Source organism: Phycodurus eques, chromosome 7, assembly GCF_024500275.1.
Source record: "Phycodurus eques isolate BA_2022a chromosome 7, UOR_Pequ_1.1, whole genome shotgun sequence".
Classification (NCBI taxonomy): Eukaryota; Metazoa; Chordata; class Actinopteri; order Syngnathiformes; family Syngnathidae; genus Phycodurus; species Phycodurus eques.
The window spans coordinates 5,634,873-5,654,038 of NC_084531.1; the positions used below are offsets into that span (position 1 = coordinate 5,634,873).

Here is a 19,166-nt window from a genome sequence, read left to right on the forward strand (position 1 = left end):
ATTTACGTTTTCTTGGCAACTTGACGCACCTACACCTGAACGCACATCTGCGGATAAATGATGAGCAACGCTGACCAAACAAAACTCACCTTTTGACTGTGGCACTTAACGCAGTCTCCAGTTCAGACTCTGTCTGCCAACCAGCACCACACGTTAAATTCTTTCACTTGGTGTTGCCAAACGGGTATGGACGGAGCGAAGGGGAGGGAGAGCGGCTTTCGTCGTGCTATGATTGGACTTGTAGAAGTGGCGCGTGCTGACTGAAAGGAGGAGAACCGGAGGAATGCACGGGTTACCTACGGTCACAAGAGCCACGACGTTAGCCCGAATTCCATTTTCAAAATATTTTCATTTACCTGTCAAGGATCGACTCAATTTTATGTTGTCGTCGTCCCCTCCATTCAAAGGCAGGATAAAAATGTACCACCTCGGTCTGCATGTGGGGTGCTCAACCAGGGTGCAGTATGACCGCAATGCGTTGTTTGTCAACAAGATGAGGACAAGACAACAGATTTTGACATTTCCCACTCACTTTTACCTTTTTTTCACTTTACCAATAGTTCTGAATCATTGGACCTTTAGAGATAATGCCAATCCAGCAGAATGAATGGCTGTTTGGTTTTGATTGGGTGGTTTCCACTTTTCACTCTCGTCCAACATGAACTACTGGTTCAATCAAAACAAAAGCGTGCGAGTGTGCAATCAGATTAAAACAAAGGCGTGCGAGTGTGGAATCAGGCACCTCTACAGGCAGCTAAATGTGTCTGCTTGGGTCCTTTTCGCCGCGGCACTGGTTGAGGATCGGAAGCTTGGCAGAAAACATGCCGACTGTCGGGGTAAAAAGGGATCTTCTCTTTAAAGCGTTGGGAAGAACGTATAGTAAGTAACGCTCATGTCTTACTTAAGCGAAGGACAACAATCTGTCGTTTTCCATGTTTTCTGCTATACCACACATTAGCACGAATACGATGAGCTCTAGCCCGGCTGTCTAGCTAACTGAATTAGGTTAATCTGTTTCAAATTAACTAATTAACGTTCCAAGAATATGTTACATGAACCGTACCTTCCAAACCAAAGCGTCCCGGTTATTTGACAACAAAGTCGTTTGATTACTTTGTCGACACGTCTCCATTGAATGTCAACGTCATTGCGTCATCCTCTGCACGTCATGAGCCAGGCTGCATCACAGATGAAAGGGCGAAAGACCCATTAAACAGTTATTTAATGTCTTGTTTACAAAATAGTTTTTAAATTGAAACACTGAAAAGTCCTGAATTTTCTTAAGCATTTAAGCATCGGAATGAGGTATATGTTATACCATATTGAACTTCCCCCCCCCCCATTTATATTCACTCTGAAAATAATAAATTAATAACCCCGGTCTGAACAATGCCTGGTTTCCTCCTTTAGCTGATGAAGAGTTTGACGAACTGTGTTTTGAATTTGGACTGGAGCTGGATGAAATTGTAAGTAGTGTATTGCACCCACTTTCATTTCTATGATGTGTGTTGACTGAATAGGCTACACTTTTTTCTGTGGTATCTCCTTATCACCACAAAGAATGACAATAACTATGTCCCAGATACCCACACATTAAATGTTTTTGAAAATACTTGCATGATCAACTTAGTGATTCAATAATTTGCTTTAAATCACTTGTCACAAATCATTGACAAACATACAAAAGTAACTGAGTAGTTATTTGTTAGATAGGTATGTATGTATGATCGTTGCGCATAAACCTTTTTCGATTCAGATGAGATCTTCTTTGGTTCTGCCAAAGAAGAAAATGTTCCTCGATTTCGGTGTCGAAAAATCACACCAACATAGGATTCGTCCATGATCGCAACCTACATGTCCTCGATTCACTCTTATTCTTCTTGTTTTCTTTGACGTTTGATGTAATTACCGCGATGCGGTTGCTCTCAGTTTGACCCGTAAAATGAGATGGTTCGAGCGGACGCCATTGGAAAAATCTGAAAATGGCCTGCTTAAAAATCTCATTTTCAACTTATAAGACTAACATCCATGCAATTGTCTACCAAAGAGTCAATGTTTCTGTCAAAAGTTTCCTAATGATTTATGGGAAGAACATTTTGGAAATTTTCGATGTAAAGTCCTTTTCCGATTCTTACAAATTAGGGCTCATGTTTTTCATGCAACACTCCTCTATCCAATGATATCCTATATTTTGATAAAAATATTTTGAAAATTTTAGTAATTTACCTCGTCAACAGCAAACGTGTCTTTTACCACAAGTACAGCTTAAAAAAGTGCCTTAAAAGTGATTAAAATGTGTGTTACTGATCCTAATGCAGACCTCAGAGAAGGAGATAATTAGTCGTGAGCAAGGTGATATAAAGGCAACAGGAGCATCAGACGTCGTCCTTTACAAGATCGATGTACCAGCAAACCGCTATGACCTTCTTTGTTTGGAAGGTTTGGTCCGTGGACTGCAGGTCTTCAAAAATAAGTATGACTTATTCTAGTGCAAGTATCATATTAGGCCCACGTTCTATTTTCCATTTCTCAGTCAAAAGTTAGTTTTCGGTGTACACACGACATACAGATATTTGTTTTTCAGGTTGGAGGCACCTCGGTACAGACGTGTCAGCCCCATCAGTGGGGATCCTCAGAAGCTAGTTATCACCAAGGAGGTGTGTTGAAATTGCTATCATTTTTATACAAACAGTGATTCAAAATATTTCATGGGGTTCTATGTTGCATGTCATTGCCATGTGCAGACAGCGGTAGTGCGTCCCTATGCTGTGGCAGCAGTTTTGAGGAACATCACATTTACACAGGAGCGCTATGATAGCTTCATTGAGCTGCAGGAGAAACTCCATCAGAACATCTGCAGGTGAGGTGGGCTGTTACACCATACAGCACTTATTTATTATTTTTAAAATAACTTTCAGGCAACTTGTCACTCCTATAACTGCAGCAATAGAGGGTGCTAAATTAGAGAATTAACACAAATGCGCAGTACACATCTGTGCTCGACTGGGCACATTGTCTACTTTTATACTTGGGCAATAAACAGTCCAAACAATAAGTCAGGAAAAAAGAGAAACGTGTGCTGCTTCTCACACGTCTTGTTTTGTGACAACAATCCTTTTTCTGTGATCAATTTTTATATTTTAAACAAAGCTACAAATGTTATTAGCTGCGAGAATAATTGTTTTTGTTTAAAAATGTTAAAATAGTGGCACTACTGTGTCAATTTTTTTTTTCTCAAGAGGGAATATGTAATCTTTAATATCATCCATTACTCAATATTCTTTTGAATTAATACAAACAATTTTAAATTGCATGTTTTGTCATCTTTGATTCCAGTGCAATGCTTTAGGTTTTTGCATTGGCATCGTTTTAATATGGGAACGATATATTTTATTGTGTCATATCAAAGTCAGAATTTTGATATCTTGACAACATTACCCCATAATACAAAATAATGCATTACAAATTAGACTTATGTTTTGAATGTCTTCATTAATTGGTCAGTCATTCCACAAGTGAACCTTTATAACAATCCTTGTGCAGAAAAAGGAGCCTGGTGGCGATCGGGACTCATGACCTGAACACTATCTCAGGTCCTTTCACGTACACCGCTAAACCACCCGGAGACATCAGCTTCAGGCCCCTCAACCAGGCCAAAGAATACAATGCCACCCAACTAATGAGCATCTACAAGGTTAACTAGCTGCTTGAGTAGCTTTTCTTTTGTTTGTTTTTTTTCCCTTGCTTTGTTGACTTGCTTTTTCTCCTCTCTTGACTTAGACCGACAGCCACCTGAGACATTACCTTCATATTATTGAAGACAAGCCTGTGTACCCCATTATTTATGACAGCAATGGCATTGTCTTGTCAATGCCTCCCATCATCAATGGTGAGTCAATCAATCAATCAAGCAAGCAATCAAACATTTAACTACAAAATAAAAACCCATTGTGACCAAGGTCTATTATATTTTGATATCAAGTATTTATGCTAGCATGGAAAAATGCCATCTTGTAAAATGTGAAGTTTTGATCTTTGATTAAAAAAAACAGACAAACAAACAAACAAAAAGTCACAGTCCCATTAAAATCCTGCATCTCTCTGCTGTGATTTTTACTTTTTTGCATTGTTTTCCTGCATGTCCTCTTTGGCATGACACCTGTAACTATTACTAGAACACACCTTCCCCATTCACTTTGTATTTCAGATGAGCAAAGACAATGCTCAAAGCGTGTTGTTAAATTCAGAATTTAAGTATGGATTGTGCTCATTTACAAATAAATGGATTGTCTTCATGATAATTGTGAGCTTCGTGGAAACATTGTTTTAACCTTGCTATACTTCATTACTAGATGACTCCCAAATATCTGCTCATCATAGAATATTTATTACACTGATGCAGCTGTTATGAGTATGCCCACTTTAAAACTTGAGAACATTAAAATTTGCATGTACTATTGGAACAATGAGCAAATGTTTTTGCTGTAGCCTGAAAAATTTTGGCTTTGATGTCAAGGGCTCTATATTCATAGACTGCGCAACATGAGCAAATGATACGCATGGCTCGCTGCGCATGTTGGCTTATTTGGCAGACTGGTCTGCGCCAAGATGAGGAGTGTTGGGGGGGGGTTCAGCTCTGGGCTGAGCATGTGACTTTTTGGGTGACTGAGGGCTTTATTTTCAGTGATGCAGCTTCATTTTCCTGCAAGACCCGCTGCGTGTGGGCAAATCCGTCTGTGCCAAGGTGGGCGATGTAAGCGTAGCAAGGGTGTGCCGTGCTTGGTGGAGTGACATAATGGCACGATCGTCGGAAGTCCAACGATCGTGCATGGATGGTGATGGATCAAGAGGTCTGCAGACGTAATTTTAAGTGGCCAGCGGTTACAACAAGCTCATGCTGAAATTCATGATGCTGTCTTTTGCCACACCGGCCAAGTGACAATGCTCACACACGGATCACTCTCTCCGTGCATGCGAGACCGTCCGACTTAAAGGAAATGAAAGAATTAAGAACTTTGATTGGCGGCGAATAAAGTCGGCAGTTTTTCCGCCCGCGGGTGCAGACAGACCCTTTGGTTAAATACACCGCTGCGTATGTCTGCAAATGTACAACTCGGTCTAACCCGCCCCCTCGCAGTGATGCCACGTGCCACACCGGGTTTGTGCTAGTCAGGAAAATGGAGCCCCAAAAATTAAATCTGAGAAATGAGATTAACATTTGACCTTTTGTTTCCAGGGATTTTACACCCTGCCCCAATTTTCATGTGACTAAAAAGTATTGGAACATGTGACTAACAGTTGTTTTATTGCTCAGGCATGCCCTCTTACCTTGGTTACTCAAACAATGAATAATGCCGATTGTCTACACTCAGATTCTCATATGGATTTTGCCTGCATAGAGTATATCTACAACTAGAAGTATTTCCAATATGAAAAAACATCCGTATAACAATTATTTTTTTCTTGCTTGTGAGGGAAAAACAATGTGACAAAAACAGTTTTCATTGCATTTGTTTGTTCAGCTTTAAATTGTAGTTTTCCATTTATTTTTGCAGGGGATCACTCAAAAATTACCCTGAAGACAAAGAATGTCTTTGTTGAGTGCACAGCCACAGACCTGACCAAGGTATAACTGAGTCCCCAGAGAAATTCTGTTGTTCATTCAGCTTTCTGACACCAACTAAAATGTGTCTCCTCTTCTCCAGGCAAAAATTGTGTTGGACATGATGGTGACCATGTTCAGCGAGTATTGTTCAGAGCCTTTCACGTAAGTTTAATCTCTTAGCAAATGGAAACTTAATATTTTATGGTGGAATATGATGAATAGAGCTGGAAATGCAAATGTTTGATTCAGTCAGTCATTAACCTCAACACCCTATTCAGTGACATCACAGCAGCTGCTCCCCATCAACTGTCAGCTGGACCTCATCATAAGCAGTCTTAACTTCCTCTAAACCCACTATTTAATGTACTTTGTACTTTAATTTATAATCTCCCCGTTTCCATTACTGTCCTGAACATGACATCACTGCTGTGGTCACTGCCACCTCCTAAAGATGTCTCGTATGTCTCTAAATACACTACCAGTCGAAGGTTTGGAGACACTTTCTTCTGCTATTAAATGACAAACTGCCCAAACTTTTAAATGGTAGCATTTATACAGAGTACATTAAATCCACCATATGTACATCTGAGGCATAACTGGTGTGAACCAAGTGATGGGTAGGAAGATGGGCAAAACGTGTGGCAATTAAACTTTTATCATTGTTAATGGGGGGAGTGTTGTCAATTATTTGCTATTGGTGGCAGGGATCTGTCCCTTTGTTGCCGGTTACTGAATACCAATATGACCAAATTGTACTGCTTAGTGGAAGTCGGACTTTGGAAACCCTCTTGAATCTCATTAAATAGCAGATCTGTGGAATTTTTTTATACTAATGCAGGTCCTTAATTTCTCCCTTGTGCTCTTTCAGTGTAGAAGAGGCTGAAGTGGTGAATGCTGATGGCACGACCTGCAAATATCCAGTACTGCACTCATTGCAGTTATCATCCATGCACACGTTACCCGCAGCACCCTCTAAATTTCCTGCGCTTGTTGTTTGCTGTATGTTTTAGGAACTGGCTTACAGGAAGGAGAAGCTGTCTAGCAAGTTTGTAAATCAAAAAGTTGGCATCAAGTAAGACATTCACAGGCAGGCTCACAACAATGTTTTTTTTTTTCTATTTCCTAACTCAACATTTCATCATGTTTGCCTGAAAAATGAGAACCTCTTTTCTGAAAGGTGACTTGTGTATGTGTTTGGCTTTTTCTTGAAAGCGAGTCGACAGAGAAGATTGCGCAGCTGCTAACTCGGATGTGCCTGCGCTCTCAGGCTACAGGTGTTGGTGATGAAATAGAGGTTGAGATCCCACCCACCCGCTCAGATGTCATCCATGCCTGTGATATCATGGAAGATGCAGCAATGGCATTTGGGTTTAACAACATCACCCGTACTACACCACACACCTACACCATAGCCAACCAGGTGTGCAAGTTTACCCTACGTGTACAATAATAAATATGGGCATATCTAATAGCAATTATATCATATATTTGTGTTCTTCTCTGTACGGTAATAGTTTCCACTGAATAAGCTGACAGAGCTGTTAAGACACGACCTGGCAGCTGCTGGTTTCACAGAAGCCCTCAACTTTGCTCTGGTAAAACACAAAACGATTCAGAAATACAAGTTAGCCCTTATTTGGGAAAAATAGGAATACAATCTCTCAACTTCCCTTCTAGTGCTCCCAAGAAGATATAGCGGAGAAGCTTGGTAAAAAGATCTCAGCTACCAGGGCAATTCACATCTCTAATCCCAAGACCACAGAGTTCCAGGTGATTGACAGTGAACATAAATCTTTAGCTGTTATAAGAGATTACACACAGTTTTGAACAGCCCCACCATACCTGAAAATAACGACTCCAGCGCCGTGTGTTTTGACGTTGGGTCGTTTTTCCTCCACAAGAGGGCCCTCTCCTACGTTTGAAATGATTGTCGCGTTTAAAAAAAAAAAAAAAGAATGAATCACACTATTTTATTGCTCCACTAGGTGGCGCGTACCACCCTGCTGCCAGGCCTGTTGAAAACAATTGCAGCAAACAGGAAGATGCCCCTGCCCCTGAAGCTGTTTGAGATATCTGATGTCGTGCTGAAGGATGAGATCAAAGGTAGGCATCTGAATGTGTGAAGTGATTAACATAGTCATGGTGAACAACTGGCCATGTTACAGAAAACCAGTTGCCTTTTTTTGAGTTAGGTTGTTTGTGTTTTAATTATAACTAAACTCAGTAGATTCATACAGTAGTTTTGTAAAGTAAAGAGACATAATTACAAGAGAGATTGTAGTCAGTTTGTCATTGTACTGATTCCCAGCTAATGAAACTACAGGTTGCAGTTACATATTAAATTAAAGGCTTATTTAGAACCATGAGAATTGACACTTCACACCTCACTATGAGGCAAAAGAACTGCAAGATTTCTCCTATGGAGCCAGCTAAGAAAAATAGTAAATGGAAAATGTACAATTAAATTTAAGTATATTTTTAGGTAACAAAATATAATTACACTTCAACTTACTGACAATCGTCCCAACTACCAGATGTTGGGGCGAGGAACAGCCGACATATTTGTGCTGTGTACTACAACAAGAGTCCAGGGTTCGAAGTGATCCATGGCCTTCTAGACCGTACCATGCAACTGCTTTCAGTGAAACCCGCCCGGGGAGAGGGCTACCACATCCAGGCTGCAGATGGTAAGGAACGTGTGAGTGTGTTTTGTACATCTTCCTCCCACATTTGATATTCTTTGTTATTCAAATTTTTTTAGCACGTACCTGTAAAATAAGGCTCTGAAATCCGAAAAACCAGGCTGGCCCTTGATAGTGTGGGCGTGTCCACTGAATGCACTGGAGATGAGCCCTTCAGCTGTCAGTGAAATATATTCGCTGTAGTCAGCTACTTGCTGAACGTGTGCACTAATGGTTATGGTCAATAAACAGTTAACTTTCCTGTGCACATTGTTTGAGAAATGGCAACCCTGCTTTGTAACCTGTTTTTGTAGATTTACAGTAGTAAGCTGACCGACTGAGGTTTCGACTGAGGTTTGCTTCACCTTGACATGACAAGACTGATCTGATCTTGTGAGAGTTCAGGCATGTTCCGCTTGCAGGTCTGAAGTTCATGCATACGCCAGCTGAACATAGACTATATTGCCAACAGTATTCGCTCACCTTCCTTGACTCATGTATGAACTTAAGTAACATCCCATTCCTAATTCATAGGGTTCAATATGACGTCTGTCCACTATTTGCAGCTATAACAGTCTAAACTCTTCTGGGAAGGCTGTCCTAAAGGTTTAAGAGTGTGTTTATGGGAATTTTTTGCCTATTCTTCCAGGAGCATATTTGTGAGGTCACACACTGATGTCGGACGAGAAGGTCTGGCTCTCACTCGCTGCTCTAATTCAACCCACGTCAGGTCTCTGTGCAGACCAGTCAAGTTCGTACACACCAAGCTCTCTCATTCATGTCTTTATGGACCTTGCTTGGTGCACTGGTGCACAGCCATGTTAGAAATGGAAGAACTGTTCCCACAAAGTTGGGAGCATGGAATTGTCCAAAATATGGGTTCCTTAGTTTCAGTGAGAGGAACTCTGAAGGTTTCAGCATACCGAGAGATTTTGGAGAATTTATCCCAACTTTGTGGGAACAGTTTGGGGATGGCCCATTTCTGTTCCACAATGACTGTGCACAAAGCAATGTATATAAACACATGGATGACAGGAGTTTGGTGTGAACATAACTGGCCTTCACAAAGTCCTGACACCAACCTGACAGAAGACCTGTGGGATGAATTATAGTGCAGACTGAGAGTCAGGCCTTCTCGTCCAACATCACTGTGTGACCTCACAAATGTGCTGCTTGCAGAGTGGTCAGAAATTCTCTATGCACACTCCTGAAGCTTGTCGAAAGCCTTTTTAGAAAATGTAAAGCGGTTATAGCTGTAAACGGTGAATCGATGTCATATTAAACCCTATTGATTGAGAAGGGGATGTCACTTCAGATCATATATGAGTCAAGGCAGGTGAGCGAATACTTTTGGCAATATAGTGTATTTTGGTTCTTATCGACACATACTTTCAGTTTCGGCCTGCCTCTGCTAGTCCTTGTTTCCACACACAATCTCTCCCACCCACTTGTCATTTATCGCTGCTCCCCTTGATGCTCCAAGGGCGCACTGTAGGATATCTGCACAGAAAATCAATTGGGCTCAGGTATCGAAGTGAGCAGAGGGAAATGCAGATGGAATTCGAGGAAGAGCAGCATGCACGAGGTGAAAAAAACAAACCAGAAGGGTTGCTGTCAGTGAAGCGGAAGGTGCTATTGAGAATAGTCAGTCCTGCAGTGTGGGAGAAACTATAGGCGTCACGTCACCTACTGCAGTGGCAAGCAGCAACACAGACATGACCCACCTACATATGCTTACAGTCCATCAGTGTCCAAGATCCTCTTTGACTTCATCACCTTGTGCAACATTAGTACAGTGGTGCCTTGAGATACAAGTTTATTTCGTTCAGTGAACATGCTCTTATCTCAAAACATATTTCCCAATTAGAATACATGAAAATGCAGTTAATCTGTTCCTCTCCCCTAAAAAAACAATTTAAAAAGAAAAAAAAGTGAAGTAGCAGAATATTGTTAGTCACAAAACATAATAGAAGAGAATTTAAAGATATTAACTGGTTTTATGAATTGTAATCAAGCCAAAACACACACAAAGTCACACACAAAGTTTCATTTGTGTGCATGTACCATTTAAATATACACACTCTCTCTCTTTTACATTTCAAATAACTATTTACTGTAATTATGATGATGTTTGATTGTTTTTTAGTGATACACTATGGTGTGTTCCGACTCGGGTACAAATTGGGGTTAATATGAAATGGGAATACCCATGCAGGTCCCAGGAGAACATGCAGAATCAACATTGTTTCGAGCTGGGTGATGCAGATTTGAACTTGGAAACTGTCTTGCTGTGAGGCTAACAACTACTGTATGCTGCCTTATAAGTGATTAGTTACTGTAGGTCTCTCCTTATTGTGACAGTCTTAAAAAAGTAGATGAAAACTTCCAATATTCTGTTTTTTTTTTTAGAGAATGTCCAGCCATCCATCCATTTTTCTTCCACTTATCCGATGTCTGGTTGCGCTGGCAGTAGCTTTAGCAGGGACGCCCAGACTTCCCAGCCACTTCATCCAGCTCTTCAGGGGGGATCCCAAGGCATTCCCAGGCCAGCCGGGAAACATAGTCTCTCCATTGTGTCCTGGCTCACCTCCGGGGTCTCCTCCCGATGGGACATGCCCGGAACACCGCTACAGGGAGGCGTCCAGGAGGCATCCTAATCATATGCCCGAACCACTTCATCTGGCTCCGCTCAATGTGGAGGAGCAGCGGCTTGACTCTGAGCTTCTCCCTTATCTCTAAGGAAGAGAATCATTTCGGCCGCTTGTATCCAGGATCTTGTTCTTTCGGTCACGACCCACAGCTCGTGACCATAGGTGAGGGTAGGAACGCAGATCAATTGGTGTAACTTGAAAGCTTCGCCTTTCGGCTGAGCTCCTTCTTCACCACAACAGACAAATATAAAGTCCCCATTACTGCAGACGCTGCACCGATCTGCCTGTCGATCTCCCGTTCCATTCTTCCCTCCCTCCTGAAGAAGACTCCAAGATGCTTTAACTCCTCCACTTTGGGAATGATATCATCCCAGACCTGGAGAGGGTACTCCACCCTTTTCCCACTAAGGACCATGTTCTCCGATTTGGAGGTGCCGATTTTTCATCCAAGCCGCTTCACACTCTGCTGTAAACTACTCCAGTGAGAGTTGATCACGGTTTGATCAAGCCAACAAAACCACATCATATACAAAAAGCAACACTGAGGCCACCAAACCGGACCCCCTCTCGTTCTGTCCATCAAAGTTATAAACAGAATCGATGACAAAGGGCAGCCTTGGCGGACCAAACTCTTGACACTGGTCGTACGGGGACCGGACAGCCCGTATCAGGGGGTTGAGTACCCCATACCCCAGAAGCACCCCTCACAGGACTCCTCGAGAGACACGGTCGAACGCCAAGTCCACATCTCCCGGACTCTGCCAAGGGTGTAGAGCTGGTCCACTTTTTCCATGGCCAGGACGAACACCACACTGCTGCTCCTGAATCTTAGATTTGACTTCCCAATGGACCCTCGTGTCCAGCACCCCTGAATAGACCTTACCGAAGAGGCTGAGGAGTGTGATTTCCCCCTGTAGTTGGAACACACCCTCCGGTCCCCTTTCATAAAAAGGGGGATCACCACCCCATTCTGCCAATCCAAAGGCACTTTCCCTGATGTCCATGCGATGTTGCAGAGGCGTGTCAACCAGGACAGCCCCACAACATCCAGAGCCTTTAGGAACTCTGGGCGAATCTCATCCACCCCTGGGTCCTTGCCACTAAGCAGCTTTTACCACCTCGGTGACCTCAATCCCAAAGGTAGGAGAGCCTGCCTCAGAGACTCCAAACTTCATGAGACACCCCCTCATGAGAAGGCGCGTCGGTGGAATCGAGGAGGTCTTCGAAGTATTCTCTCCATCGAGTCACAACGTCCCGAGTCTAGGTTAGCAGGGCCCCATCCCCACTATACACATTGTTTATGGTGTCCTGCTTCCCCTTCCTGAGATGCCGGATGGCGGACCAGAATTTCCTCAAAGCCATCCGAAGTCGTTCTCCATGGCCTCACCAATCTCCTCCCATGCCTGAGTTTTTGCCTCAGCGACCACCAAAGCTTGGCCAGCCGGTACCCATCAACTGCCTCAGGAGTCCCACAGGCCAAAAAGGCCCTATAGGACTCCTTCTTCAGCTTGACGCATCCCTCATCGCTGGTGTCCACCAACAGGTTCAGGGATTTTCGCCACGACAGGCACCAACCACCTTACGGCCACAGCTGTGGTCGGCCGCCTCAGCAATAGAGGTGCGGAACATGGTCCACTCGGACTCAATGTCCCCCGCCTCTCCCAGGATGTGGGTGAAGTTCTGCCGGAGGTGGGAGTTGAAACTCCTTCTGACGGGATTCTGCCAGACTTTCCCAGCAGATCCTCAAAATACGTTTGGGCCTGCCAGGTCGGACCAGCATCTTCCCCCAACCTTGGAGCCAAATCACCACCAGGTGGTAATCAGTTGACAGCTCCGCCCCTCTCTTCACCCGAGTGTCCAAGACATGCGGCCGCAAATCCGATGACACGACCACAAAGTCGATCATCTAACTGCGACCTAGGGTGTCCTGGTGCCAAGTGCACGTCGACACCCTTATGCTTGATCATGGTGTTCGTTATGGACAATCCGTGATGAACACAGAAGTCCAATAACAGAACACCACTAAGGTTCTGATCATGGGGGCCGTTCCTCCCAATTACGCCCTTCCAGGTCTCACTGTCATTGCCCACGTGAGTATTGAAGTCCCCCAGCCGAACGATATAGTCCCCAGCGGGAGCACTCTCCAGTACTTCCTCAATTTTATGCTGATCGCAAAAGACATTTACTCCGCGCTGCCATCGTGTACAGTATATTTGAATCCAAAAGCTAGTTTATTTTTAGCCTTGTCTTTTGACGTAGTACTGTAAATATCTGTCAACCAATAGTTTTTTATAAACGTGGCGGTGTGGGACAGACAACATGTCTGAGACAGACAACACGTAATGGCTGGATCACACGATGACAAATTAGGTCTTTAACAATTGCACTGTCAGACGACTGCAATAAATTCTTGTATTCCGATACAACCGCATCCCGTCTTTTACGATCACTAGGCTTTATCTTGTCAAATCAAGCGCGACCGGATACACTCGTTACAATGGCGACGACATCGCGTCTCGTTTTGTTTTATTTTATTATGCAAAATTATTGCAGATGGTGCCAGTGCTGAGGTTACCCTCAATAGGGTCAATCCTGGCCAACTAAATATATGTATTATTGTTTACTTATTAATGCTTGTGGAGTTGTGTGAAGTTTTGGTCTGCATGTTCAGGTTCGTTCATGACAGTGTAAGCAATCATATCGGATCGTGTCACATTGAATGACGTACAGTTAATAGGCATTATAAATCGTAATTCAGCACTTGGCCCTGTGGTGTAAATAGAGCCATACTAGCTTCAGCTGTACTTTCCGAAAATGTATCTTTGCAAGGGTCTCGTTGTCGTGCGATCTTAGCTTTTCATATTTGTATGCTTATGAAGAATTTATGTCAATATTTTATTTTCAACTAATTGTCTTGTCTTTCTTTGGACAGTTGTCTCAACTATCTGCAATGTCAGCCTCCGATTAAGTCGTCCTCTTGCAACTGCGAGCACAGCCTGTAGGAGAGTGGGTGGAAGTTAGCCTGGTTCGATTTTTTTTTGTTTATTTCTTTTTATTTTGGACTAATTGGCTATTGAAGAGTTTGCAGAGCTACTTCCATTGCCATTGCATTCTGCTCAGCGTATGAATAAATGCAACCATTTTGATAGCATCTCTTTTAATATAACTAGGGGGCTCTGGAAACTCATTAGCGGAATAGGGCACCATTGTAGAATGCCATGTCTCTGTACGTGGGGATGTTGTCATAGCAACTCCCATATCTTGTGAAATCCATCACAAATCTGTCTGCTCATCACTATTTTTAAAGCTAGTTGGGCCAATTGTTGGTCTGTTAATGGAAGATGACATTGGCACCAATAGAAATTGTACCCTCAGATTTGAATCGCAAAAAGACATCTTTGTGAAAGTGACAAGGTATGAAATCCAATTATGGTTCAATGGCCTCAGAGGTATTTGCTGTAGAGTAATGGTCTGTGACTTTTTTTGTTTTTGTAGCTTGCTGCTCAGTGATGTTGAACAAAAGACATCTACTGTACTACCCAGCCTGCCAAATCTCTACTGCTCTAATTGTCAAATGTCTGGAAGTGATTCCCCTGCGCTCAGATCTCTTGACTTTAATGGTTTGCTTCAGTTTCAAATAGGTTAGTGGAGAACTGAGCAGTGAAAGCTAATGTGGGAAAATGATTGACCGATGAGGGAAAATCAAGGTAACGAGAAACAGTAGGGCACCACCACCGACACTGTGACTGACTTTGCATCTTCATCCCGAAATAGACTGACTCACTGAGAATATCCACAACACCTGATCCCCTTCAGCATGTTTTAGTTTGATAAGAATTACAATTCATGAAAATACATGTTGCATTTTCCCCCAAAATAAGTTGGAAACAAAGTGTACTACAGGAGCAAAAGCATTGCAACAAGAAATGGTGTCAGAATGTCTGCCATATGAATGGTCATTAAAATAATAAAGTGCTGGCCGCAAATAATTGTAAGGTTCCGTTTGCAACGGAATTCCCGCTGTACAGCGATGACCTAACCAGAAATCGGAAGTAAGCTGGAACGTGCTATAGTCCATCAGTAACCTACATTAACACTGTATTAAAGTCATAATTGCAGTATTTGTATAATGACACTTCTAGGCCATAAATATAAAATATTCAACATTAGGTACAGCTACAGTGGAGAAAAAAGTATTTAGTCAGCCACCAATTGTGCAAGTTCTCCCACCTAAAAAGATGAAAGGCCTGTAATTTTCATCATAGGTATACCTCACCTATGAGAGACAAAATTAGAAAACATAAATCCAGAAAATCACGTCATCTGATTTTTAAATAATTTATTAGCAAATTATGGTGGAAAATAAGTATTTGGTCACCTACAAAGATTTCTGGCTCTCACATACCTGTAACTTCGTCTTTAAGAGGCTCCTCTGTCCTTCACTCGTTACGTGTATTAATGGCATCTGTTTGAATTCGTCCATCAGTATAAAAGACACCTGCCCACAACCTCAAACAGTCGCACTCCAAACTCCACTATGGCCAAGACCAAAGACAGAAACAAAATAGTAGACCTGCACCAGGCTTGGGAGACTGAATCTGCAATAGGTAAGCAGCTTGGTGTGAAGAAATCAACTGTGGGAGCAATTAGAAAATTGAAGCCATACAAGACCACTGATAATCTCCCTCGATCTGGGGCTCCAAGCAAGATCTCACCCCGTAGGGTCAAAATTGATCACAAGAACGTTGAGCAAAAATCCCAGAACCATACGAGGGGACGAAGTGAATGACCTGCAGAGAGCTGGGACCAAAGCAACAAAGGCTACCATCAGTAACACACTACGCTGCCAGGGCCTCAAATCCTGCAGTGCCAAACGTGTCCCCCCTGCTTAAGCCAGTACATGTCCAGGCCCGTCTGAAGTTTGCTTGAGAGCATTTGGGTGATCCAGAAGAGGATTGGGAGAATGTTATATGGTCAAATGAAACCAAAATAGAACTTTTGGGTAAAAACTCAACTTGTGTTTGGAGGAGAAAGAATGCTGAGTTGCATCCAAAGAACACATACCTACTATCAAGCATGATGTTTCCACCCCCATGCTTCGGGGCTGTTTTTCTGCAAAGTGACCAGGGCAACTGATCCGTGTAAAGGAAAGAATGAATAGGCCCATGTATCGTGAGATTTTGAGTGAAAGCCTCCTTCCATCAGCAAGGGCATTGAAGATGAAACGTGGCTGGGTCTTTCAGCATGACAGTGAGCCCAAATACACTGCCCAGGCAACAAAGGAGCGGCTTCGTAAGAAGCATTTCAAGGTCCTGGAGTGGCCTAGCCAGTCTCCAGATCTCAACCCCATAGAAAATCTTTGGAGGGAGTTGAAAGTCAGTTTTCTGTTTGAAAAGGGGAAAAAAATATGATCATTTTTTGTGCCATATTACCCAGCCCTAGGTTCATCCAGAGTCATAGCCATAACTGCAATTTTACTATAAATTGGCAAAATGTCTGTGTTTTGGCCTTGGTTTCCCCGTTTTCGGTTTTCATCATTGTTTGAATTGGTGAATTAGAAAATACTGCAGAAAAAAAAAAAAAAAGTGCAAACCTTGAAGGCAGAAAATGCTTTGCAAATGAAACATTTAGCCACCTAATAACAAGACAGAGAAGCCCACTATATCGTGGTTCATCTTTCGTGGCGAATACCTCGCAGATTTTTAAGTGATTGTTATTTATGTGAGTTTTGTACAGGAAAGTTTTGGATTTGCACACCTTCAGTGTAGTACCACATTGTGCCGCTACATGCAAGGCGAAACTTTTCGTCTACTGGAAGAGATGCAACGTAATTAAGAACAAGAGTCAGAGAAGCTTCCTTTAAGCCACACTTTTGTTCCCGCAGAGTAGAACAACTTGGTTCATAATTTTGCGGTTTAAATAGACAATGTTTTATTCTCTTGTTTTATGAATCACTTTTATAGCCAACTTCAACTGGGAGTGACAAAGAACTTGAACCAAAGTATGCTTTCCCTCTTATTTGGAGAAGTGCGAGCAAGAGAGAGAACGGCCACAGAGTTTTAGACAAAATGTGTGAAAAGGAGATACACAGTTGCTGGTGCACTTTTCAGCTGAACACACACCGACTTGCTGATGTGTATGTACGCGAACATTACAATATGTATTTTCTATGCATGTTATGATTATTTTGTTTGTTTGTTTTTATATGCTTTAATAAGTTAAAAGCATGTGGGAGGGGTAAAACTCTCAATAAAACAGTAACTCAGTCTATCGCAGAACATACACTAGCCTCTGCCATAAACAGCAGTTCACTGTCGTTTCAAACCTTGAAATCAAGGCAAAACTGACCATTTTCATCAATTATTTCTCCTCAGTCGTCAATCTTTGTCTTTTTCAGATTCTACCTTTTTCCCGGGCCGCTGTGCAGAGATCTTTTCCCATGGAAAAAGCGTTGGACATCTCGGGGTCCTCCATCCACATGTCATTAACAGCTTCGAACTGACGATGCCCTGCTCTGCCCTTGAGATGGACATCGAGCCTTTTCTGTGAATTCCTCTTCTTCTGCTCTTAAGAAAACACATTAGGCAATGCAATTAATTACTAGTAGAAAAGATGTTTGGAATTGGAAGTATGCCAATTAATGATAACAATAAAAGAACCAGCAGCAGAGTCTTGAGCCATTTTGTTTTATATATAAACACTACCAGGGAGCCTGTTTACTTCCACTTTCATTGACTTGGGTGAATGGAAGTAACTTTGTGACTGTGTGTGCCTGTCAATTAACTTGCATGTGTGCTCTTTTTCATGGGTTGTATGTGCCTCTATTCTAAGCTCATCCTGTTTTGTTGCTTTTGGTTTTTCTAGTGGCCACACGGCTGAAACCCGCCTCACGCATGAGGTTCCCATGCAGGAAGTTGTCATACACAAGTTCCCCACTGAAGTAAAATCCACACACGCTACCGCCTCCTCAAAAACAGTGTTTGGAGATTTGAGCACACCCGAGGCTCTCAATGCCCTCAATGGTTTCCTGGTAGACAAAAGCTACGTCGAAGGCTTTGTTGCCTCTCAGGCTGACACGGCCATCTTTGATTCCATCGCCACTGCTCCCTCACCAACTTTGTGCCATCTCCTGCGCTGGTACACCCACATCAAATCCTTCCATGGGGAAAGAGCTGACCTCCCTGTCGTCAACAAGCAGTTTGTGCTGCCAGATACTCCTCCCACCTCTACTGACACTGACAGTGACGAAGACATAGACCTGTTTGGGTCAGAAAATGAGGGTGACAGCGCAGAGGCAGCAAAAATCAAAGCGCAGCGACTCGCCGAGTACGCAACCAAGAAATCCAAGAAACCAGCAGTCATCGCCAAATCTTCCATCCTTCTTGACGTCAAGCCCTGGGATGACGAGACTGACATGACCAAGATGGAGGCGTGCGTCCGCAGTGTCGGCATGGACGGGCTGTTGTGGGGGCAGTCCAAGCTGGTCCCAGTGGGTTACGGAATCAAGAAGCTCCTAATAGGATGTGTGGTGGAGGATGACAAAGTGGGCACTGATATACTCGAGGAAGCTATCACCGCCTTTGAGGAATATGTTCAGTCTGTGGACGTGGCTGCCTTTAACAAGATATGAATGATAGGCACGCTTGGCTAGCCCTGTCTTCACACTGATAAAACAAGGATCAACCATGCAGAAGAACCTGCTGCTCAGGGTGTGTTCATACGAGACTAATTTCTTTCAATTAAAACAGACACTTGTACAGTTTGTTTTGTTGTGTGCGAATGCTTATCTATGTGCTAACCCACCTCTGAGCAATCTTAGTCCTCTATTGTGGTTCAGATCAGTTCACCCTGTAATGCTTTTTTTGTTGTTGTTGTTGTTTTAACTCGTCATGCCAAATCAGCTGGTAAAATAACACCAACACTAAGTGAACCAGGGCCAAATGTGTGAGGCAGAATGCATTTGACCATTTTTCCGTTTTGGTCCATACTAGACACCAAAATTGCAAGCGTCAACACACACACACACTTGTCTGCAAACAAGCCAATAAAGCTCTCAACTTTGAACGCTTTGAAGTAAGTTTGTTTGTCATACCTGTGATCTGACGCTAGGGGTTTTTCCTCTCCTTCCGTGCAAAGTTGACCTAGGAAAGCGTGCTGTGCAGCAGTCTTGCAAATTAAGTGTGACAGGTACACCAGCATTCCTTCAAAATGAACTATTCAAATGGGTAT

The 19,166-nt window shown here is 42.8% G+C and overlaps 2 protein-coding genes across 6 annotated transcripts in view; one reads left to right on the forward strand and one right to left on the reverse strand.

Annotated features, from left to right (window-relative positions):
• The window catches only part of acsl3a (acyl-CoA synthetase long chain family member 3a), a 40,393-nt gene extending 38,526 nt beyond the window's left edge, over nt 1–1,867 (reverse strand). For 2 of the 4 annotated variants that reach the window (XM_061682455.1, XM_061682450.1), the window contains exons 1-3: nt 1,743–1,867; nt 357–1,178; nt 90–260 (exon numbers count right to left, since the gene is read on the reverse strand). The gene's annotated coding sequence lies outside the window, so the exon portion shown is untranslated. Of the gene's footprint in view, nt 1–89; nt 297–356; nt 1,179–1,742 lie in introns of all 4 variants that reach the window. The other 2 variants (XM_061682454.1, XM_061682452.1) reach the window with 2 other exon arrangements.
• Nucleotides 723–18,989, forward strand: farsb (phenylalanyl-tRNA synthetase subunit beta). 2 transcript variants are annotated; one of them, XM_061682448.1, is made up of 18 exons: nt 723–879; nt 1,411–1,466; nt 2,319–2,473; nt 2,585–2,657; nt 2,745–2,860; nt 3,544–3,694; nt 3,781–3,889; nt 5,556–5,626; nt 5,706–5,767; nt 6,474–6,525; nt 6,616–6,677; nt 6,818–7,025; nt 7,120–7,200; nt 7,283–7,375; nt 7,591–7,708; nt 8,140–8,292; nt 17,335–17,482; nt 17,802–18,989. In XM_061682448.1, the coding sequence occupies exons 1-18, from the start codon at nt 759–761 to the stop codon at nt 18,565–18,567; spliced, it is 2,595 nt and encodes an 864-aa protein (XP_061538432.1). In that variant the 5' UTR covers nt 723–758; the 3' UTR covers nt 18,568–18,989. The 2 variants fall into 2 exon arrangements, with proteins under 2 accessions (XP_061538432.1, XP_061538433.1); XM_061682449.1 differs by lacking the exons at nt 723–879; nt 1,411–1,466; nt 2,319–2,473; ... (5 more) ...; nt 5,706–5,767; nt 6,474–6,525 and having other exon boundaries at nt 6,873–7,025.
• The last annotated feature ends 177 nt before the right edge of the window (nt 18,990–19,166 follow it).

What these genes read in the sequence shown, in the direction of transcription:
- farsb (XM_061682448.1), top strand. Translation starts at nt 759, where the DNA reads ATGTGTCTGCTTGGGTCCTTTTCGCCGCGGCACTGGTTGAGGATCGGA. An exon ending in CTCCATCAGAACATCTGCAG is followed by an intron (nt 2,861 to 3,543) that starts GTGAGGTGGGCT and finishes ATCCTTGTGCAG; the next exon opens with AAAAAGGAGCCTGGTGGCGA. An exon ending in CCACATCCAGGCTGCAGATG is followed by an intron (nt 8,293 to 17,334) that starts GTAAGGAACGTG and finishes TGTCTTTTTCAG; the next exon opens with ATTCTACCTTTTTCCCGGGC.